The sequence below is a fragment of the Salvelinus namaycush genome, chromosome 39 (genome assembly GCF_016432855.1).
Source record: "Salvelinus namaycush isolate Seneca chromosome 39, SaNama_1.0, whole genome shotgun sequence".
Classification (NCBI taxonomy): Eukaryota; Metazoa; Chordata; class Actinopteri; order Salmoniformes; family Salmonidae; genus Salvelinus; species Salvelinus namaycush.
In genome coordinates, this window is record NC_052345.1 from 13,933,745 (window position 1) to 13,957,010 (window position 23,266).

At 45.2% G+C, this 23,266-nt stretch overlaps 3 protein-coding genes across 3 annotated transcripts; 2 read left to right on the forward strand and 1 right to left on the reverse strand.

Moving 5' to 3' along the window:
- Window positions 1-1,044: 1,044 nt before the first annotated feature.
- Window positions 1,045-4,430, reverse strand: LOC120032773 (TAF5-like RNA polymerase II p300/CBP-associated factor-associated factor 65 kDa subunit 5L). Its single transcript, XM_038978954.1, has 5 exons — window positions 4,272-4,430; window positions 3,687-3,828; window positions 3,342-3,446; window positions 2,403-3,184; window positions 1,045-2,221 (listed from the first exon to the last, which is right to left on the reverse strand). Exons 2-5 carry the CDS (start codon window positions 3,823-3,825, stop codon window positions 1,424-1,426), a joined length of 1,824 nt encoding a protein of 607 aa, XP_038834882.1. The 5' UTR covers window positions 3,826-3,828; window positions 4,272-4,430; the 3' UTR covers window positions 1,045-1,423.
- A 362-nt stretch (window positions 4,431-4,792) lies between these two features.
- On the forward strand, window positions 4,793-17,027 carry LOC120032601 (nuclear pore complex protein Nup133-like). Its single transcript, XM_038978764.1, has 26 exons — window positions 4,793-4,920; window positions 5,016-5,131; window positions 5,263-5,366; window positions 5,605-5,709; window positions 6,005-6,136; window positions 6,417-6,587; window positions 6,686-6,841; window positions 7,464-7,534; window positions 7,661-7,808; window positions 8,069-8,219; window positions 8,556-8,713; window positions 8,911-9,002; window positions 9,481-9,650; window positions 9,812-9,906; window positions 10,194-10,418; window positions 10,688-10,810; window positions 13,004-13,103; window positions 13,329-13,586; window positions 13,833-13,966; window positions 14,492-14,650; window positions 14,845-14,980; window positions 15,202-15,320; window positions 15,933-16,013; window positions 16,107-16,171; window positions 16,408-16,496; window positions 16,753-17,027. Exons 1-26 carry the CDS (start codon window positions 4,793-4,795, stop codon window positions 16,887-16,889), a joined length of 3,423 nt encoding a protein of 1,140 aa, XP_038834692.1. The 3' UTR covers window positions 16,890-17,027.
- A 2,293-nt stretch (window positions 17,028-19,320) lies between these two features.
- On the forward strand, window positions 19,321-23,266 carry LOC120032577 (actin, alpha skeletal muscle 2-like). Its single transcript, XM_038978716.1, has 7 exons — window positions 19,321-19,403; window positions 20,927-21,066; window positions 21,378-21,702; window positions 21,818-21,979; window positions 22,111-22,302; window positions 22,403-22,584; window positions 22,730-23,266. The coding sequence occupies exons 2-7, from the start codon at window positions 20,938-20,940 to the stop codon at window positions 22,871-22,873; spliced, it is 1,134 nt and encodes a 377-aa protein (XP_038834644.1). The 5' UTR covers window positions 19,321-19,403; window positions 20,927-20,937; the 3' UTR covers window positions 22,874-23,266.

The following is a 23,266-nucleotide window of genomic DNA, read 5'->3' on the forward strand; positions in this document are numbered from 1 at the left end:
AGGTGTTGACCCTCAAGGCACTAGACCCAAAATGCAATCCTCATCCGGAACCATGCCAAGCTAACATTCTACATGGAAATTCTACTTGGATGTGAATTTATTGGAAATATTTGGGAAGCCTGAAAAGTTATGAGGTCTCACTAGTAGAACCCATCAGGTAGTTCTTGGTGAAAATGCCATAAATCAAAGTTATTTCCAATGAATCTACCCTCTTACATGTACAGTTGAAGTCAGAAGTTTATATACACTTAGGTTGGAGTCATTAAAACTATTTTTTCCACTTCACAAATTTCTTGTTAACAAACTATAGTTTTGGCAAGTCGGTTAGGACATCTACTTTGTGCATGACAAGTAATTTTTCCAACAATTGTTTACAGACAGACTATTTCACTTATAATTCACTGTATCATAATTCCAGTGGGTCAGAAGTTTACGTACACTAAAAACTGTGTCTTTAAACAGCTTGGAAAATGTCAGAAAATGATGTCATGGCTTTAGAAGCTTCTAATAGGCTAATGGACATAATTTGAGTCAATTGGAGGTGTACCTGTGGATTATTTCAAGGCCTACCTTCACACTCAGTGCCTCTTTGCTTGACATCATGGGAAAATCAAAAGAAATCAGCCAAGACCTAAGAAAACCATACAGCTGTCATACCGCTCAGGAAGGAGACGCGTTCTGTCTCCTAGAGATGAACGTACTTTGTTGCGAAAAGTGCAAATCAATCCCAGAACAACAGCAAAGGACCCTGTGAAGATGCTGGAGGAAACAGGTACAAAAGTATCTATATCCACAGTAAAACGAGTCCTATATCGACATAACCTGAAAGGCCGCTCAGCAAGGAAGAAGCCACTGCTCCAAAACCGCCACAAAAAAGACAGACTATGGTTTGCAACTGCACATGGGGACAAAGATTGTACTTTATGTAAACTTCTGACCCACTGGGGAATGTGATGAAATAAATAAAAGCTGAAATAAATTTACTATTATTCTGACATTTCACATTCTTAAAATAAAGTGGTGATCCTAAATGACCTAAGACAGGGAATTTTTACTTTAAAAATGTTAGAAATTGTGAAAAACTGTAGAGTCTAACTGTATTTGGCTAAGGTGTATGTAAACTTCTGACTTCAACCTCTCATTTTGGCATTGTGGATATAAGCATCAAAATAAAACCAAGTCATTTTTTTAGTATGTTCAGATTAACATCACTTTTTCTACTCAGAGATCTTGTCAAAAACAACCTCGAGTGGGCAATTTTAGCAAGTGACCTTTTGACCTGAAATTAAACCTCTCTGTAATTGGCTTAGGGAAGAAAACATACATGTCTCCATGGTGACCATGTCTGAGATGAGACCCTCCAGACACAACAGTCTTTTAAAACAAAACTAAACAGACAAACAGGCCAGACAAAACAAAATGGCTACTGTCCATGTTTTTCCTGCGCCGTTCCAGTCACCAGGAGCAAGTTACAGGCCATGAACTGGACGTTGAGCACGTTGCTGGTGTTTCCCGTGTAGAGCCCCACCAGCTCGCTGGACGAGCTGTCCGCGTGAGTCGTCCCATGGGAGTTTCGGATGTCCCACACCCTGACTGAGTTATCCATGGAAGAGGAGGCCACCAGGCTGCTGTCGGGGCTGAACGACAGGCTGGTGACACTGTCCGTGTGGCCCCTCAGGTCCTTGACCAGAGCCCCTGAGGCCAGGTCCCACAGCTTCACCCGCTGGTCCTCGCCCGCTGACGCCAGGTACTTCCCATTGGGCGCGAAGGCTACAGACAACACAGGGCCGCGGTGGCCTGTGAACAGGCGCACTGACGCCCCCTGCTGGGTACTCCAGAGGCGGACAGTTTTATCCGTGGAGCCTGTGGCTAGGTAGTTTGAGTTGGGGTGGAACTTGACGCAGTCCACGTCTGCTAGGTGGCCAGCGTAGAGCCTCAGGGGGTAGGTCCTGGAGAAGGTCCAGAGGCGGGCGGTGCGGTCGTGGGAGCCGCTGGCAAAGTAGAGGCTGCAGGGGCTGACGTCCACGTCCCAGACGGGGTAGGCGTGGCCCTGGTAGAGGGCCGTGTTGGTAAAGCTGCCTAGGTCCCAGTAGCGAATGGACGTGTCCTCCGAGCAGGACAGCAGGCCCGAGCTGTCTGTCAGGAAGGCCGTGCGGAACACCGGACCGCTGTGGCCGCGCAGGGTCTTGATCTCGCTGCCCGAGCCGTCCTCTTCATCTGCCTGAATACAGGGGGGAAAAAGCCCATTGACATTTTACATTTTCAGAGGAAACACCATTGTACTGCCTAGATATGTGAAAGTTTCCCATAATTGTCAGCAGGGATACCAACAACCGCCATGCCATTTATCTTAAAAAACTGACTATTTCTGTAAAAATCCTAACCAAAGAAAATCCTCTCACCTCCTCTTCCAGCACGTCGCATGCTAAGCGGATGTGTGACACGTCGGCCCGGTGTGGCCTGGCCTTCAGTTTCCTGGCCCTAAGGCTCCATAGCTTGACGACCGAACTGTCGAACCCGGCGGCCAGCAGCTTGCTGTCGGCCGACACCTCTGCCGCGTTCAGCAGCTGCTCCGTGTGCTGGAAGGCGTAGAAGCACACGGTGGTGAGTGACGGCGGCCCCTCACGCACCTTCTTAATGCAGTCCTGCAGTGCCTCCAGGGCCGCCTCGCTCTGCGGGATCCCTGTGGGGACCTCCACCCCTGCGGCCTCCCCTCGCTCAGGGCCATCTGCTCCCGTCCACGAGGAGGTAGAGTTGGGGGCCGTGGTGGCGGCCCCGGCGGCTCCCGCACCCGTCGCCCCATACAGCTGGTAGTCGGTGCGTGGTGAGGAGGTGACCTCTACCTGGACTTGGGTGCTGAGGGCCCTACAGAGGGTACTGTTGTCTTCGCTCTGCAGATAGCGTAACAAGTAACTGTAGGCCGGCTCTGTCAGGTTCACCACATACTTGTGGTCGAGGAAGGCCAGGAGCTTAGGGTTGGCGTTAACATCCTGCTGGGTGAGGACGTGGCGAAGCTGCTCCACGGTGGAGCGCTGCTCGGCATCCCCCAGGAAGAGGCCGTGGAAGCGGCTGTAGAAGCCGTCCACCGCCCCCTTCAGGCTGCAGCGCACCATGTCCAGGTGGAGATAAACGAAGAGCGGGTACAGGACGCAGCTCACCTCCTGGCCCCATGGCAACGCTGCCTCTGGACCGGAGAAAATAAACAAAGAGTAAGGCCACGATCCTATGCCCACAATAACTAGCATAGCATTTACAATACATTGCTTCATACTAAGTGGTAAGCTAGTATAATGTTGCATAGCAGCGTACATATCATCAGTCTCTACACAATTGTCAAGTACCTGAGAGAAAATTGCGTAGTCTGGAAAATTGGGTCTCGTACTGTTGAGGGTCAGCTTGGCAAGGGGCAGCAGAGACAATGTTTGCACACCCCGACTCTGTCTGCACTGCTCAAAGAAAGAGAGACAATTAATAAGATTAGGTATATGTCCATGAGTAATCACCTGTTACTACTCATCCTAAACTGAAAGATGATGCTTGAGCTTCTCAATAAGTGAGATTTGCTGAATCATGTCTGCAAAAATAGTTGGCATCATTCACCCATTAAATCTGTGATACTAGTTTCACTTGATTTGGTCATTGATCTTTGCATTAGATACCGGCCAGCTGCCAATTCAAAGCCTCACCTGTGAGGTTGGCAGCCATCTCCTCTGCGGACTGGGACAGTTTAGCCCCCTTCAGGGAACTTTCAGTATCCACATACTGCCTCCGCTTCAGGTACTGAGCTACAGTGTACTGGATCTGCTCCGTGCGTACCCGCTTCATAACCTGGGAAAATACAAAACAGTATAGCAGCCTGGACAAAAGAAAAGGCTTTACCTGCATTAAGACGTTTAGCTGATGTAACTTACTGCATTGCATTTACATGTTAGTTAACTCATTACAAACACTGCTAGAAACTAGATAGCTAACGTTATATTTATAGATTCCTGGAATTACATTGACCCATGAGTAATTCACTTCAATGCTGTTGGAGAAGAGAAAAATGTGCTATATGGCTAGCTAACATGCAAACTTGCGAGAATGTCCGTACAAGTGAGCAACAAATGCACTGGTAAAAGTACGCACCAAACAATTTAAGCAAAGAGTATTGCAGTCCTGTCATTAGCAAAATAACGTTAGCCAGCAGCTAAAGTTAGCTAACCTAGGCCCTTCGAACTTTAAGCGGGTTTAGCGAAAAACATTTCAACAACAACATCATGGCCACTCACTGCATATCGTGCTGATATTCTTCCGTGCCAGTTACAGCTATTAAGGAAATTATATTTATGCAATGTGATTTGTTTTTATCACAAATATCCCGCTGCCTTTCGTAGCAACCCCATCATCATGTATGTCCACCCCTTCCATCAAATAGCAGCTCGCTCTCATCTTGGAGTCATCGATCGATCGACTCATCTTGCCTGAATGTGATGGCAGGAAATCTATATTGTGTTCTGTTAACTGCCAACCAAACACAACAACTAGCAACTTGCAAAAAGCAATCAATTTACAATCAGTAATTTTAGTTGAAGGGATTATTCATAAATGACAATGTTATTCGTAAAAAATTAATTAGTGTTCAAACAAATGTATTCAATGGCACGATCTAGTGGACCAACTATGTACTGCGAATCTGAGTTTGTATTTCATGACGTGTATTTCATGCGCCTAAAGTTTCATATTGTGCGCGCAAAATAAGAAGAGCTGTCTGGAGTTGAATGAATATTGAGCATTTTGGGGTACAGCTACGATGTTTAGCCCTCGTCCCACCCCCAGTTCAGGCCGAAGGCAGTCCTCAAGGGTCACCGGTAGAAAGAGTCTCGCCGGTACACCTACAGGGCTTCTCTTTTCCCCACGTAGGACGTCGTTAGCAGCGAGGTGAGTGTCCATGCTCCATCATTGTCAACAATGTCTCTTGAGGCACAGTCACTCGTGGAGTGTTTTTTAAAAACTGCTCACCCTCTCATTTCCAGATCAACTCCCACGCGTGTGCAGAGCTACTCAACTTCAGAAGCACTCCACTTCGATGTCCAGACGTTTGGCTCTTCTCTACCTGTCAAAGTCATGGAGGCTTTGACAATGGCTGATGGTGGGTCATTGACTCTTTCCTGTCATTATCTCTCTGCGAGTTATACATGCTGTAGAATGCTTTGTACAGGTCATCCCGATCAATGCAGTCTGGCTGATGTTCTCCTCTCCCACGTGTTTTGTGTCCCTCAGCCGATGACCAGATCTCTGTGAAGGTGGATGAGAGTGGCTGGGCCTGGATGGTGTGTGGAGAGAGACTGATCATCTGGAAGATCTGCCAGACTGCTGTTGCAAAGGTACAGTCCAGTAGGTCACACCGTAGTGAAACGCTTTGAAACAGAACACAAAATGAGCACTCCTTATTGGGCAAGTCCAGGTAGAACCCTACTCTCTTTGTGTGACTCCGTTTCAACACTGGATACACAACCCTTGTTGATAATTATGAGATATGCAACGCATTGATACAGAGTGTCCTATAATTTTTTTTTAAATATGCAGTGCCAATGAGTGAACCTTCTCTGTTGTGTCTCCTAGTTGTCAGTATGTAAGGGCCTCCAGCTGCCCGCCAGTGAGTTTGCCTACTATGCTGATCTCATCTCCATATCATCTCCCAGCCCTCTGGAGACTGCCACTGTTCAGGTAATCAATGACTGTATCAGGAAACTAAACTATTCAACCTCCGAAGGTGGGAACTTTTTTGCGCATGTCTGCCTAATGACTTAGCTGTTATAGCTGTTATAGTAGCTGTTGAGCAGCTAGCCTGAGTGTCAGTCTCTTTCTGCTTTAGTCTACTTATTGTTGTCTTTGACAAGGCGTTCCTGACTGAATAAGCTGGCACCCAGGCTAATAATCAGGAACAAATGAACTGAAATTCCAATCGACTCACCATCAGTCGTGGTTGTTTACTGTTGTGGACTTTGTCTTGAATGCTCAGTCTATCTCTGTCATGGCGGTGGCTCCAGAGGGAACAGCCCGGTTCTGGCCCAGTTTGGCCCACGAGGGGAATTACACTGAGACTGTGGTCGACATGGGCGAAAACCTCTGCAACTTTGTTGTGGCTGTTAGGGTAAGTTGTTATGTTGTGGCTGTTAGGGTAAGTTGTTATGTTGTGGCTGTTAGGGTAAGTTGTTATGTTGTGGGTCCATTGTTCTTGTTTTGAATAAAATGCTGCTCCTCAATCACAGATAAAGATGTATAGAGCAGGTTCTCATTATTAGTGGATTGAGAATTACCAACAAACGGTAGCACACATACATTTTGAACATATTAATCTGATTAAACATTGTGCTGTTGATTTCATCCCACTTCCTCTCCTCCCTCATCCCACCATCCCTCTCATCCCTCAGGGGGGTAGTTTCATCGTGTCATCCTATAAGGGCCAGATGATGCGTCTCGGGGCGGACCCCTCCGGAAAGCTGCTGCAGAGGGCGCTACAGCAGGGCCAGGGGGTGCTTTCCGGGATCGGACGCCGCGTCTCCAGCCTGTTTGGCATGCTCGCCCCGCTCACCAACAACAATGCACGTTTCTTCTAGTGGAGTCCTATGAATCCCCAAATTATAGTAATTAATTGGTAATATGATGATGGCAGCTCACATACCCTCTCCTCCCTCTATAGCTCCACAGTGTTCTGTGGGTGGGAGAGACGGGCTGCCTGTATACTCTGACCTCCTGTGGGCTCAGTAAATGGGAGGTGGATGAGGTCACAGAGCACCAGGTCCTCAGCTGGGACTCCAGCCGCGCTCTGACGGAGAGTGTCGCCGACGCCATCTGGGTAAGCAGAACAACACTTTACATGTTTGTTGTGTTGCGTTACTTTATGTCAGGTTGCGTTAAATCATGGTGCGTTACTTTGAGGTGAACCATCCCCTTGGTTGTACAGGTAACTGCCAAAATAAAGGAAACACTAGAGTAAATGAGGGACACAAAGCATGTGCTTCCTGAGTTAACATATCATCATGTTTAGCCATTTTGGCTACCATGGCTAGAAGAGATCTCAGTTACTTTGAAAGAGGGGTATCAAAGGAGCATAGCGGTTTTAAAGTTTGTGTGTGTCTCAGTCACCAGATCTCAACCCAATTGAACACTTATGAGATCCCGGAGCGACGCCTGAGACAGTGTTTTCCACCACTGTCAACAAAACACCAAATTATGGAATTTATTGTGGAAAAATTGTTTTGCATCCCTCCAATAGAGTTCCAGACACTTGTAGAATCAATGCCAAATCTATGCCACGCTTTTCAGGCAGCTCGTGGTGGCCCAACACCATATTAAGACACTTAAGTTGGTGTTTCCTATATTTTGGTAGTTACCTGTAGATTGGATGATTGTCTTGAAGGCATGAACAGTTTTTTTTTGTAAATTTTTATGTTTATTTTTCTCTCGCCATCTATCAGGGGTCAGAGAGCAACTATGAGGAAATCAAGGAAGGAGTGAACGTTACCTACATGGACATGCAACTGAGCCAGTAAGTGTCGCTCTCATCTAGGTTTCTGGATGTATTTATCTCACTACATTATTTTATGTAAAAGTCAGCTGGTGACTGTAACTTTTTATGATTCTACACACTTCTGACTATAATTTTGTGTTCCAGGGATGGCCTGGTAGTGTTGGCGGCAGCCTGGCACCCCTCAGACTCCCCCTGCCTGGCCTACTTCTGCCTGGTCACCCTGCTGGACAACGGCAACAACATCTCCGAGGAGCTTTCTGTGGAGGTCACCAAGTACAACCCCCCCTTCCAGGTCAGTCTTCACTCAACCCTGGTCACTATTGGGCTTCAACTGAAATTGTGTATTATGGTTCACAAAATGTTATTTTTTTTAAATGAGTTTGAAAGTGGCAATAGGTTCCTTAAGTAGACTTTCTCTAAATACGCTCAAGGCTTCGTGCATTTGGAATGCTATTTTTCAGACATGAAAATATAAACCATATTGGTCTTCCTTCAGTTTAAATGTCGATGTTTATTTGTCTAATGGTTGATATGTTGTGTTATTCCCCTCAGAGTGAGGATGCTCTCCAGGCCATGAGGCTGATGTTACCACGGGCCTCCAGCCCTGCTGCCTTCATGTACAACGAGGAGCTGGTGTTTGCCTGCTCCACCGGTACCGGCAGAGGAGGTCTACCTGAGGAGAAGATCCCCTTCAACACATCTGGTAAGAGACATGGATAATGGACTCAAGGTTAGAGGACATTGGGTGCTTCTCAATAGTTTCAAGTTGGCCCATTTCCTCATCTCATTTTCTTAATAAAAAATTGACAAGAAGAGGAAGCCTTTAGAGACTGTTGACATGCACCCAATGTTTTAAACAGAATGGTATTGATGAGTGAATGGTGTAGATGGCTACAACAGCTCTCAGTAATTCATAGTTATCATAATAATATCATCAACCTTTTGTCTTTTTAGCTCATTATCCATTTTCATGAATGGTCAATTTGACTTGACTCACCTCCCATGTTTCTATTCTCACCGTCCTCCTTCATCTCTCCAGGTGACCGTCTGCGTGGTGGGGGCTGCTGTGCCAACCTGCCAGTGTTCTTCTCCCAGAACAGTGGTCTGGTGGCCGTGGTGGCCAGGGAGAGTGCCTCCATGCTGCCTGAGACCATGGAGGACTCCCTCTGCTTCTCCCTGGCTGGGGCCGGCCCTGAGGTAGAGAGTAGAGTCAGATGAATTAAAGCAGTGCGAGGTCTCTGATAAGGAACTGGGTCACCAATTGACTTGTGTGGATAATGAGATTACATTAAATTGGTGAACTAGCAATGTTTACATTTTTTTTCCATCATTGGTGAGTACACATTGTTTTATGACGTACGTTATTTATGAATTCACACTTTTTTTGTTTCAAGGCAACTGCTATGGAGACTCCGACTAGGATGGAGCCTGTAGCGCAAGAGGACAAAACCAAACTCCTTAAAGCAGCGTTCCTGCAGTTCTGCCGGTAAGTCTGCAGAACGATTGTGTGACGTTGGCTCCAATTGCTGAAGTTTGAGTTTTATTGACAGTGACACAGACCACCTTCATAAAACCAGGGAATTTGTTTGTTCCTCCCCTGAAAAAATGTCCCTGTGTTGAGGACGATGTGGATTTAGGTCTGTGTAATTACTTGCGCTCTGTGATTGCATCTGCCCTGTTGTTGGTAAGCTCAAGCAGCTGTTACTGCAAAATGAGGACGCAGGGCTCTGTGAGAGTTTTTTACAGAAAGAGGGAGAGAGTGTTTGTGAGTGTGTGTATGAGAGTGTACATGTAGACAGAGTGAATGGGGTGTGTACACTTCAAATGAGTACCACTAAGTAATTATGTCAAATTATTTTGTGTTTTAGGGAATTACCTGGTTAAATGATCTAAGCAATACACCTTGTTACTATTGAGTTGACCTTATAATGTTGTGAGTAGAACGTAACTGGTGTGTTTGTCAGGAATGACCTGGTTGGGGCCCAGACCATGACAGACGAGCTGTTCCCCCCGGAGGGGGACGGAGACGGGGAGGTGGGCGGGGAGCTGGACCTGGTGGTGATCCGGATCAACCTGGACCTGGTGGACGACTACCCAGCCTCAGACCCCCGCTGGGCCGAGTCTGTCCCTGACGGTGGGAGGGATGGAGGGAGGGGAATGAAGGAAAAGAGAACAGAAAGAGGGAGAGAAATGTAGACAGGCGAAGACATGGAAATCTGTAGTTATTTTCTATCAAAATGATTGAATATATTGTTCCACATAGAAGTGACCTTGTTTCTATGTTGTCGTGTCCAGAGAGTGCTGGCTTCCCCCTGACCTCCCTCATCATCCTCCACCAGCTAGAGGACAAGATGAAGGCCCACGGCTGCTTCATGGACTTCCTGCTACAGGTGGGCCACCTGCATAGAAATATATTTCAGTCCCGAATAATCCTGAATAATTCTAATCCTGTGGGCCACCTGCATAGAAATACATTTCAATCCCGTTTAATCCGGAATAATTCTAATCCTCTGTGTCACCGTGGGATCGGACTTCATTCCAGGACTCCTCACAGATCTATGAATAAAGATTGATATGTCATGACTGAGTTCAACAACCTTGCCTCATTACTCCCCACCCCTATATCTTACTCTCTTCTACTTGCTCTCTCCCCCACTCCACCTCCCCTCCCCCACAGGTGGGTCTCCTGGACCGGCTGGGCCAGACCGCGGTGCGCTCGTCTCCCATGGCGACGCGCCTGTTGCTGTGTGAACACGCCGAGAAGCTACAGGCCGCCATGACGCTGAAGAACCACCACGCCAAGCACGGCGATCTGGTCAATCGCGCCATCCTCATTGCCTTGAGGAAGAGCAACGCAACCGTGTCCACCAGCCTCACGGCCGCAGACGTCTTCTTCAGAGAGGTGACGATGACAGAGATAATATCCCCAGCAGAGTTGGGGTCTGGTGACAATGACAGAGATAATATCCCCAGCAGAGTTGGTGTCTGGTGACAATGACAGAGATAATATCCCCAGCAGAGTTGGGGTCTTCACACAATTTAGATGATTTGAGATTCCAATTTAAATCATCAAATAATTTTGTCAATGCCAAAACATTAGCTTTGGGATTGTGGGAAGCTTCTGTCTTATGCCTCAGGTGAGGTTATTAAGGTGTGTGTGTGTGTGTGTAGGTGTCTCAGATCTCCTCAGTCTTTGAGTGTCTACTAGAAGAGGAGGAGAGGACTCTGAAGGAGAACCCTGTGGACTCTGTGAAGTGGGCTGAAGTGGTGCTCAGTGTCAACACCATCATCAAGGTACACAACACAGGCAGTGCAGGCTCTCTGTATCCACATCCATATTGTTAGTCACGTATCTCCCATGCATGTGTATGGTTGCCTTTTGATCATATGGTGTGCTTCTATACACTGTGTATCTACAGTGCATTCGGAAAGTGCATTCGGAAAGTGACTTTTTCCACATTTCAAATCAAATTTAATTTTTGTTACATTACAGCGTTATTCTAAAATTGATTTAAATTGTTTTTTTCCCCCCCTCGTCAATCTAAACACAATACTCCATAATGAGAAAGCAAATAGAGGTTTGTATAAATTTTTGCAAATGTCATCAACAACAAAAAACTAGCACATTTACATAACTATTCAGACCCTTTACTCAGTACTTTGTTGAAGCACCTTTGGCAGCGATTACAGCCTTGAGTCTTCTTGGTATGACGCTACAAGCTTGGCACATCTGTATTTGGGGAGTTTCTCCAATTCTTCTCTGCAGATCAGCTCAAGCTCTGTCAGGTTGGATGGGGAGCGTCGCTGCACAGCTATTTTCAGGTCTCCAGAGATGGTGGATTGGGTTCAAGTCCGGTCTCTGGCTGGCCCACTCAAGGACATTCAGAGACTTGTCCCGAAGCCACTCCTGCGTTGTCTTGGCTGTGTGCTATGGGTCTTTGTCCTATTGGAAGGTGAACCTTCGCCCCAGTCTGAGGTCCTGAGTGCTCTGGAGCAGGTTTTCATCAAGGATCTCTCTGTACTTTGCTCCGTTCATCTTTCCTTCGATCCTGACTAGTCTCCCAGTCCCTGCCACAGAAAACATTCGCACAGCATGATGCTGCCAGGTTTCCTCCAGATGTGACGTTTGGAATTCAGGCCAAAGAGTTCAATCTTGATTTCGTCAGACCAGAGAATCTTGTTTCTCATGGTCTGAGAGTCCTTTAGGTACCTTTTTGCAGACTCCAAGTGGGCTGTCATGTGCCTTTTTACTGAGGAATGGCTTTCATCTGGCCACTCTACCATAAAGGCCTGATTGGTAGAGTGCTGCAGAGATGGTTGTCTTTCTGGACGGTTCTCCCATCTCCACAGAGGAACTCTGGAGCTCTGTCAGAGTGACCATCGGGATCTTGGTCACCTCCCTGACCAAGGCCCGATTGCTCAGTTGGGCTGGGTGGCCAGCTCTAGGAAGAGTCTTGGTGGTTCCAAACTTCCTCCATCATTCTTAAATGGAAGCCACTGTGTTGTTGGATCTTCAATGCTGCAGACATTTTTTGGTACCCTTCCCCAGATCTATGCCTCTACACAATCCTGTTTCAGAGTGCTACGGACAATTCCTTCGACCTCATAGCTTGGTTTTTGCTCTGACGTGCACTGTCAACTGTGGGACCTTATAGGTGTGTGCCTTTCCAAATCATGCCCTACCAATTGAATTTACCACAGGTGGACTCCAAGTTGTAGAAACATCTCAAGGATGATCAATGGAAACAGGATGCACCTAAGCTCAATTTTCAAGTCTCATAGCAAAGGTTCTGAATACTTATGTAAATAAGGTATTTTATTTTTTCATACATTTGCAAACATTTCTTAACCTGTTTTCGCTTTGTCATTATGGGGTATTGTGTGTAGATTAATGAGGAACAAAAAATAATTTTATACATTTTTGAATAAGACTGTAACCTAACAAAATGTGGGAAAAGTCAAGGGGTCAGAATACATTCCGAATGCACTGTATATACACTGAGCAAAAATATAAGCGGAACATTTAAAGTGTTGGTCCATGAGCTGAAATAAAAGGTCCTAGAAATGTTCCATACGCACAAAAATGTTATTTCTCTCTAATTTGTTTACATTCCTGTTAGTGAGCATTTTTTCTTTGCCCAGATAATCCATCCACCTGACAGGTGTGGCATATCAAAAAGATGATTAAATGGCATGCCCATTACACAGGTGCACCTTGTGCTGGGCCTGCCTCCCCAGGTGCTGGGCCTATGCCCACCCATGGCTGTGCCCCTGCCCAGTCATGTGAATTCCATAGATTAGGGCCCAATGAATTTATTTCAATCGACTGATTTCCTTATATGAACTGTAACTCAGTAAAATCATTGAAAGTGTTGCCTCTAGCGTTTTAGATTTTTGTTCATATATCTAGGTCATGTTGCGTGTGAGGTTGTATTTCTTGTGATGGCACAGTCAGTAATTTGTGTACGTTTGTGTGTTGTATTCCAGGACATGCTGCAGGCTGCTGGTCAGTACAGAGACACCAAGGCCTCACTGTACAGAGTCTCAGAGAGCACCCCTGCTGAGCCAGAATACATCCCATGGACCGGTACATTCCCTGTTGAACACACACATACACATAGTAGTCTAAAGTAACTTCTTATAACGCCTTGTCTCCTTTTGTTAATGTCAACTGATCTGAAAAGACAGGATAGGTGAAAGCGAAATGCTAGATCCCTTTCACTGCGATGGAGAAGAATTTAGAAGTCTCCCAAACGTAAGACAATTGAGATGCGCCCTTAATACCCAAACCTGTCTCTTTCTCTCCCCACAGCCTCTAGCGGTCTGGGAGGGGTTCGCACCGTCATCACCCGCCAGCACGAGGTGATCCTGCGTGACGTGTACCCTCACGCCGACTCGGAGCTGCGCAATGGCCTGAACGAGCAGCTGGCAGCGCTGCTGGACGTGCTCCTGGGAGGCTACGTTTCCCAGCTGACCTCACTGAGACCGGGCCGTCCGGGCCAGCAGGACCGCTACAACACCCTGGAGATGGAGTACACGCAGCGCCGCTCTGAGCTGCTCGCACCACTGTGTGAGTGGAGATTGAACGCAAAATACCGGGTGGACATTTTGGCTTGAGTATTTGGTTACCGGGTCAAGCCATTTTGAAATCAAAATCATTTTTATCTTAATCCTTTCAGTGGAATTACACATTTTATAGCTAAATGTAGCTGATATTTTTCATAAATTATAAGTCTGACTGCTTATTGCATCCATTATAACGGTATTATGTACACTTAAATAATATTAAGGGCGTTAACTTTTCTTTATGTTCCAGTGGAGCTGGGTCAGTACCAGTGGGTGGCGGCACTGGGAGAGAAGTACTGTGACTTTGACATCCTGGTCCAGATGTGTGAGCAGACTGACAACCAAAACAGACTGCAGCACTACATGGCCAAGTTCGCCGACCAGGTTAGACACTAATCCTCTAAAACCAGGGTGGTGTTCATTAGGTGGAGAAATTTTGAAATGGGGCGGGTACTACTTGAACTGGTCCAATAAGAACACAGATGTTGGTTGTTGTTGCCAAATGTTTTGCTACTGTGTGCCGTACTGAACACGACCCAATTTTATCACTGGTGTTTTATCAAATCTGGCACTAACAAGGGATATGTGCATGTTACATTTTTTTATTATTTAGCAGACGCTCTAATCCAGAGCGATTTACAGGAGCAATTAGGGTTAAGTGCCTTGCTCAAGGGCACATAGACAGATTTTCACCTAGTCGGTTCGGTGATTCGAACCAACAATCTTTTGGTTACTGGCCCAACGATCTTAACCGCTAGTCTACCTGCCGTTACTCAGACTGCGCATGTAAGTCATACATTGATACCCATTATGGGATAACATTTTTGAGGGTTATTTCTCAAGCTAGGACTAGACTAAGATTCCATAGATGCTACGGGTTTCATTTAATTTCCACGTCACTTCCTGTAGAACTTTGCGGACTTCCTGTTCCGCTGGTACATGGAGAAGGGGAAGAGGGGCAAGCTGCTCTCCCAGCCCATCGCCCAGCACCAGCAGCTGGCCAGCTTCCTGCAGTCCCACGAACACCTCAGCTGGCTGCACCACATCCACGTCCACGACTTCAGCAGTGTAAGTGGAACACACACACACACACACACTCATTCATTCACACACACATCAGTTGAACTTAGTAGCTAACTTGTGAACATGCCACTTCTTATGAAAATACATACAGTAGTTTGGCAGTTGCATAGTGTAGTTTCCAATGTTAAAGAAACAGTGTTGCATTTGTGATATTTATTTGACCATCTCTCTCTTCCCAGGCCCACAAAACCCTGTATGGCCAGGCCAACATGGAGACGCGTTACTTTGTGAAGAAGAAGACCCTGTTGGCTCTCAGTAAACTGACTGCCCTGGCATCAGACATGCCTGAGGCTGTGATGAAGAAACAAGTAGACGGTAAGGGGCTACTTGAGATACTGCTGCTTAATTCTCACTTAAATCATACATTATTGTCAATGGGAGTTATGAACATGTATTTTAAACTGTGTTAGTATTTAGACCTAAGACAACAGACACTATTTGATGCAAAAGAAGCAAGGAAACCTCTGTTCACTGTAGGGTGTCTAATTGGTGAGTTCTGCAGGGATATCACCAGTGTTTTCTTTGTCATCCTACAGACATGGTAGAGCAGGAGCGGTTCCTGCTGCACCAGGAGACTCTGCCCAAACAGCTGCTGGAGGAGAAACAACAGAACCCAGACACCATGCCCCTGCTCAGCGCTCACAACCTTATTAATGTAAGAACACACATCAGTGGACCACTCACATACCACATAACCCAACACAGACAACCTTACCAATGGACCATTATAAACTGGGTGGTTCGAGCCCAGAATGCTGATTTGGCTGACAGCCTTGGTATATCAGACCGTATATCAGGGGGATAACAAAACATTTATTTTTACTGCTCTAATTACGTTGGTAGCCAGTTTTCTAATATCTATAAGGCACCTCGGGGGTTTGTGATATATGGCAAATATACCATGGCTAAGGGCGGTATCCAGGCACTATGTGTTGCGTTTTGCATAATAGCTGTTAGCCGTGGTATATTGGCCATATACCACATCATACATTGATACCCATTATGGGATAACATTTTTGTTGTTATATCTCAAGCTAGGACTAAACTAAGATTCCATATACCACACCCCCTCATGCTTATTGCTTAAGTAGACCACACACGCAGTCGCACAACCAGTAACTCTACATAAATCCACATGCCTGCCGCCACACGGACACACGATGACAATACAACACACACATCTATCCTCCCTGTCACCAACTGAACCACAAAATACAACTCCTACAAATGCCAATGGACTGACCTAATTTTTCTATTTTCTCACCAGCTGTATATTTGTGATGACAACCGACGAGCCAATGAGTATGACTTCAAGAAGGCTCTGGATCTACTGGAGTACATAGACGAGGTAGTCCTACTGTCGCTAGCATGAATCATTAGCTCAGGGTTGATTAATCAGGTCTGTCAGGGTTCACTGATATGGGCCATATTCTTGTTGCAGGAGGACGCTGTGGACATTGAGGGACTCAAGTGTGAGATCTTCTGCAAGGCCCTCAAGAAAGACGAGTAAGTACCGCTCAATGGCCCTAATCCTTCTAATATGTCACTCTTACTCCCTTTCTTGCTAATTTCCTCATTCCAAATCTGAAAGGATTTGATAGGTGTAAATACACCGTTTGACACTTCTTACATTTTGTTTATGTTGTCAGTGCGCTTTATATAGTAAATGCAATGAATTAATAAGCATTATTGTTATTACCGTAAGTTTTCATTGAGCTTCCTTTCCGCTGTGTTGCTCACAGCTGGTTGTCTGCTGATGGGAACGATGACCCTCTGGAGGCAGCCAAGGACAGTATCTTTGTCAAGATCCTCCTCAAGCTCATACAAGAAGGTAAGCACTGCAGTAGCCATTTTGGCTCGGTGTCTGACTAAAGGATTTCACTGTATTCTCATCAGTTCATTTGTTTGTAAACAACACATTTCAAGAGTTACTTAAGAGATATTTAGGAGATTGTTGAATTGTTGTAATATTTTTTTAAATTAATTACAAAAAATTGAAAAAGGGTATTGAGTGTCACTGCTCTGTTTATGTACCTCTTTATGACCCTTCCAACCTATTCAGAATGTGTTCTCTTGTTGTTTTCCAGGTGTTTCTCTACAGACCTACCTTCCTGACGTCAAAGACCTTCTTCAGCTGGACGAGATGGAGGCTTTGAAATCAAAGCCCACTTTTGAGTTTGTACTGCGGGCCAACTATGAACATTACCTGCAAGCACAGATCTGATGACCCCTGACCCCTTTCACAACTATGTCTCCCAGGTTGCACTTGGTTTGTTCCTTACTTTCCATTTTTACTGTTTGCTTGACAAAAAGATAACGTGTTGCATTTTCGAAATAAATGTCATATTTCTGTAAATGTAAATGTTCTATTCTTTTGATTTTGGCAATCACTAAAGACTGCTTTAAGTTTTTGAAAAACAAAATGTATTGTTTTATTTCCTTACCTCGATAACCTGGGAAATGGTAACATATGTAGATACACATCCTGAGTCTCCAATACACATATATCTCCTGTGATAATTGCTTGAGTTAGTCAGGAGAGTAAATGTCATGGATTCAACTGAAGCTGTTAGGCTAGGACCAGGTAGATGAAACAGTACACACCTCATGGAAAATATTCCTATACTAGCCGCTCAAAATGAACACAACATCCATCTCAACAACAAGCCACACTCATTGACTAACATGCCATGAAAGGCTATTGGATTTCTGCAGCAAGCCATTGGGTGCTGTAGCCTACATTGCCAACTGTATTGGGTTCTTGTTTAAATAGCGGGGCCTGACTCCTCAAGTGTCTCTCCAACCCTTAGAGGAGTCTGCAACTGATCCACTTTCACTGATGGCAGAAGCAGATGGCCTCTGTGTCTTGTCCTAAAAATAGAAAATGGAGGTTAAATTAGGGACATACACAATAAATTACAGCTACCGCCTTTATGGGGGAGGGGGATTGAAAGTTCAGTAGCCCTATATGGGGTGGGATTGAAAGAACTCCCTCCGAGAAGGTGTCCCAATAGCTTTTGATTGGCTTCTAAGCATACTTTTCCAACATTCTCAATAGTCTTGATGGACTATTTTGAGTAGTTGTCATAGGGATGGTGACTAACTACCTGGTAGAATCTTTCACAGGTCTTTGACAGTTTGTGTCAGAGCTCCAGGTTTGGAAGCCAGGCTTCTGCTGAAGATTTGATCACAGGACTTCCTGTCTGGCTTGTAGAATGCCTCCATGGATGGGGGTGTTGTGTCTGGTTGGTATGGAGATAACATTTACGAGCCTGAGTATTGGTCCCCGCATGGCGCATGCAACGTCAGGGTTGTGAGTTTGATTCCCACGGGAGACTAGTACGAAATTGTATGCACTCACCACTGTAAATCGCTCTGGATAACAGCATCCGTTAAGTGACAAATGTAAAAAATGTAATATTGGTATATGAAGTAGGCTATCCCATCAATAACATACCTAACAAAGCTCAAATAAATTATAGGGACCAATGGAAGTTGGATAATGACATGCAATTTTAAACATTTTGTTTTCTTGTACTAAAATACCTTTCCACAAGTGCATTTAGTTGGATGCCTTGGCAGTGATGAGTAAGAAGTTGGACAAACATATGTTTATAAAGACACTTTTTTTTAAACGCTGGGCTACAAAAAAGGAATTGTCCATGCCTTGGTGGCTGGCTGCAGCTGTTCGACTGCATGGCTAGGGTCCTATCTGCTTTCACCTACCCCCTGTTCAGAGAAACCAGACCATGGCCACTGTAGTAAATGCGGAAGTTACAAGTGACCAGCTACCACAAGAAACACCCCCATCTCAAACTTGACACAACTTCCCCCCTCTCTACTTGCCGTTGTCAATGCTGGAGAATAACGTCAATGTTAATTCAGTTCATGAAGTTTGAGATTTTAATGGCAGAATGTGTTTCAAACTTTTAGTATAACAAAATATTACTGGACTAACAGCTACACATACATCTTTGAAAGACCATTTGAGAGACAACCCCCCCCAAAAAAAGATGCTATACTTAACATGTTCTTATCAATTACAATAACATGCATCTGACAAAGAATCGGGTAAAATACACCGAGATATTCCCTATTTAATAACTTGTAGTGTTCCATTAAGCAACGCTTTATAAAATCGCGCCTGCTCTAGCTGTAAAGGAATCAACATAAACCAATAAAATAACATGAATAGAATATGGGCTACCTTGACGAGGTGCGCTCAGGAAAGCAAGTCATTTGCAAAGAGATTAAAGAAAAAAATAAAGCCACAGTCAATATACTTGCATCATTGAATGATTTGGCACTACATGCTGTCATAGAACGAGGAATATGGACGTGTGTAGTCCTGCGTCAAAGCGCGCCTGTGTTCAAAATGCCATGCAGGAGTCCGACGGATTACACCCCTTGGCTCTCCATACACGGGCCGAGCGCTACAGTTTGGATTCGGGACTACCTCTCCATATATGGACCGTCCTGCGCATTACGAAGTGCGACCCTGAGCTCTTCAGCGCTCGTCTACGGGAGTGTCCGGTGCGCACCCGTCCCAAGAACCAAATATGGATGAATGGGTCGGGAGAATTCCTGTGGAATAGATGGGCATTTCTAATGGTTGTCAGGAGACGAAAAAAGGTGGATGGCGTCGGGTATATAAGGTTGACGGCGGTTGCTGTCAGTCCTTAGCTGGAACCAGCAGTTGTAAAGTTCTGTAACTGAGCTTCTTCTAAAAGAAAACCAGGTAAGAGAACGGGCCCGTGGAATATTAGACCACGCTGCTGCACGAGGAGGTCAATACGAGGAGTGGATTTTTTTCTCTCTCTGGGACATTACATCATGGAATCTGGATAAGGAATTAAACAAATCAAAGATAATCTACACAGTATTGTGACAGTCAGTGAAACTTGGCAGCCAATCATCGGCTCAGTTTAACTTTTAGCCTACTTTCGTAAACTAAACAGATTTCACCTGGCTGTGATTATTATAATAATAGAAGAGATTGGATTAAAATGAATTTGATTTGATACATTAGTCTAACTGCATAATGTAGGCTAATGCGTGCATGTAAAAAAGTATGTTGATTTAATTCATAAATGATAATTGGTCTTTGAGATAAAATGATTTCAAATGACATTTTGGTAGTTCATTTGATATATTAAGATAATGTCAGACAAAATATTGAATAGGTCTACTGGATATTGGGAAACCTGTTATGTCAGCAGGTGAGAGCAAGAAGAGAAAGAGATCCACAACTTTGTATTGAATCAAAGTTCCTGGAACGACTGCATTACATGCTTATAGGCTACCCTATATGATAGGTTACCCGATGTGTGTATTGATTGTTGATCTATTTAACCAGATAATCGACAGGTTTATAGTGCGTTACCTGAAATCCTTATTAATAGAAAACGTATACGTAATGTAAAATGACTCCATGGAACGATTTTTGACATTTTTGTGGTCATTGTGTAATGTGAAGTCTAACGTTATCATGATCACTTTGGTAAAATTACCGAGACCACCGTGTCAGACTACCGTGTCATATTTAAGCAATAAGACCTGAGGTGGTGTGGTATATGGTCAATATACCACGGCTAAGGGCTGTTCTTATGCAATATGCAACGTGGAGTGCCTGGACAGTATAAAGCTTAAATATAGCATTTTTGGGGAATACAATATTTTTGGGGAATACAATAATAATTTAGTTGAAAAAATGGATCATTGATGGAGTACTATAGTGCATCTAATGCAGGGGTGTCAAACTCATTCCATGGAGGGCCTAGTGTCTGCAGGTTTTTGTTTTTTTCTCCTTTTAATTAAGACCTAGACAACCAGGTGAGGGGAGTTCTTTACTAATTAGTGACCTTGATTCATCAATCAAGTACAAGGAAGGATTGAAAACCAGCAGACACTCGGCCCTCCATAGAATGAGTTTGGCACCTGTAATCTAAGGGTTAAGAACATACATTGTGGACCCCACTTTGGAACCACTGGTGTAGGCAACCTAATATGTCTGATGGCATTCTTGGTCAACTCTCAGTGTAATGTGATTCATTCTGTGTGAAAATTTGTTACGAGTGGATAATCTTCAGTGGGCATACATGATGCATCAGCAACACATCCGAAAGTATCGTTTTTACGCACAGAATGTCGTTTTTACGCACAGAATGTAGGTGCGTAATGTCAGTGAGAGATCTTGCAGTAAGTAGGCTACTTACAGTATACTGTATGATAAACGTGTGTTCCTTTTGCACCTTGTCTCAGAACCCACCAAGATGTGTGACGACGACGAGACTACCGCTCTTGTGTGCGACAATGGCTCCGGACTGGTCAAGGCTGGCTTCGCCGGTGACGACGCCCCCAGGGCTGTCTTCCCCTCCATTGTCGGTCGCCCTCGTCACCAGGTACGTAAAAGCACCACTCCTAGGTATGGATAGTTATGTGAATGAAGGCACCATACCTTGTTTCACGATGTAGCCTATTATGATATCCAAAGTACAAAGATATGCATAAAGAGCACATTGGCAAATATATACGAATTCAAGTAAAAATGCATTTAGGTATAGTTTACTAGTGCTAACGTGTAATTTGTCAGGTGTGACGTGCCGTTTTAGTATCCAAGGTGTAGTGTACCGTTAGATGATAATGTGTAGTTGTTAGGCGTGTGCGCCATGTCCTTGTCGGTGTCTCAATTGGCTTGTTCTGTCTCTTCCAGGGTGTGATGGTGGGTATGGGTCAGAAGGACTCCTACGTAGGAGATGAAGCTCAGAGCAAGAGGGGTATCCTGACCCTGAAGTACCCCATCGAGCACGGTATCATCACTAACTGGGACGACATGGAGAAGATCTGGCACCACACCTTCTACAACGAGCTGCGCGTTGCCCCCGAGGAGCACCCCACCCTGCTCACTGAGGCCCCCCTGAACCCCAAGGCCAACAGAGAGAAGATGACACAGATCATGTTCGAGACCTTCAACGTTCCCGCCATGTATGTGGCCATCCAGGCTGTCCTGTCCCTGTACGCTTCCGGTCGTACCACCGGTAAGAACTTGCCCCATGCACGCCTTTTCCCCCGCACACAACCCGCTATTTATATTTCAAGTTGTTGGTGTTTGGGTTGTCTGCTTTACTGAATTGTGGTGTTTTCTGTGTTTAGGTATTGTGCTGGACTCCGGTGATGGTGTGACCCACAACGTCCCCATCTATGAGGGTTACGCTCTCCCCCACGCCATCATGCGTCTGGATCTGGCTGGTCGCGATCTGACTGACTACCTCATGAAGATCCTGACCGAGCGTGGCTACTCTTTCGTCACAACCGGTGAGCATGAACTTTGTGTTTTTGCACAGATATGCTTGTTTGGTCAATTTCGAGTATTAGAACGTTTTACGCACAAAAGCGCAAGACGCACGGGGATACTTTTACGCATTAACGAAAATGTTTCATTTCAGCCGAGCGTGAGATCGTGCGTGACATTAAGGAGAAGCTGTGCTATGTCGCCCTGGACTTCGAGAATGAAATGGCCACCGCCGCCTCCTCCTCCTCCCTGGAGAAGAGCTACGAGCTTCCCGACGGTCAGGTCATCACCATCGGTAACGAGCGTTTCCGTTGCCCAGAGACCCTCTTCCAGCCTTCCTTCATTGGTGCGTATTTACCGTTATAGGCCTATGAAATAATCCAACATAAAATCTTCGGCCTAAAGAGTGGTTGAATATTAATATTGATCTTTGTATACCTGCACAGGTATGGAGTCCGCTGGTATTCATGAGACTGCCTACAACAGCATCATGAAGTGCGACATTGACATCCGTAAGGACCTGTACGCCAACAATGTGCTTTCCGGCGGTACCACCATGTACCCTGGTATTGCTGACCGTATGCAGAAGGAGATCACTGCCCTGGCCCCCAGCACCATGAAGATCAAGGTAATTACAAATAAACAATACTTTTACGCACAGTAAAATAGTTAAAAGAGATGCCATTGGTCTGCATAATGTTTTCATTGTCATTGTGTTACCTGTGTTACCTATGGTACCCAGTATCTAATACTGCTTTTCTCACTTGGCATAGATCATTGCCCCACCTGAGCGTAAATACTCCGTCTGGATCGGTGGCTCCATCCTGGCTTCCCTGTCCACTTTCCAGGCAATGTGGATCACCAAGCAGGAATACGACGAGGCAGGCCCCAGCATTGTCCACCGCAAGTGCTTCTAAATGCATTGTCAACATCTCGCTCAGGATCCAAGCAACAACGGCACACCGCCTTGCGATCAAGGGACAACTTTATACAACTGTTACATTGTAACAGCGAAAGCTCAGCAAAACGGAGAGAATGACGTCAACATCACGACGTGTGAGGAAAAATACCAACATGTGAATGTAAAATGTACATAAATGTTATTTATTGATCTTCCATCATTTGGTATTTTTTGGTGAGCACAGTCTGTTTTGGGGACAGCAAGAGGGACAGAGGGTGACCACAACGTTGTTTTCTCTGGTTACCCGATATTGGCTCAGAAGTACGTGCCATCTGTACTCGAGACAAACATTATCAACTACTAACCATCAAGAGATCCACATAGGAAATAAAAACCATCTATTTTCAAA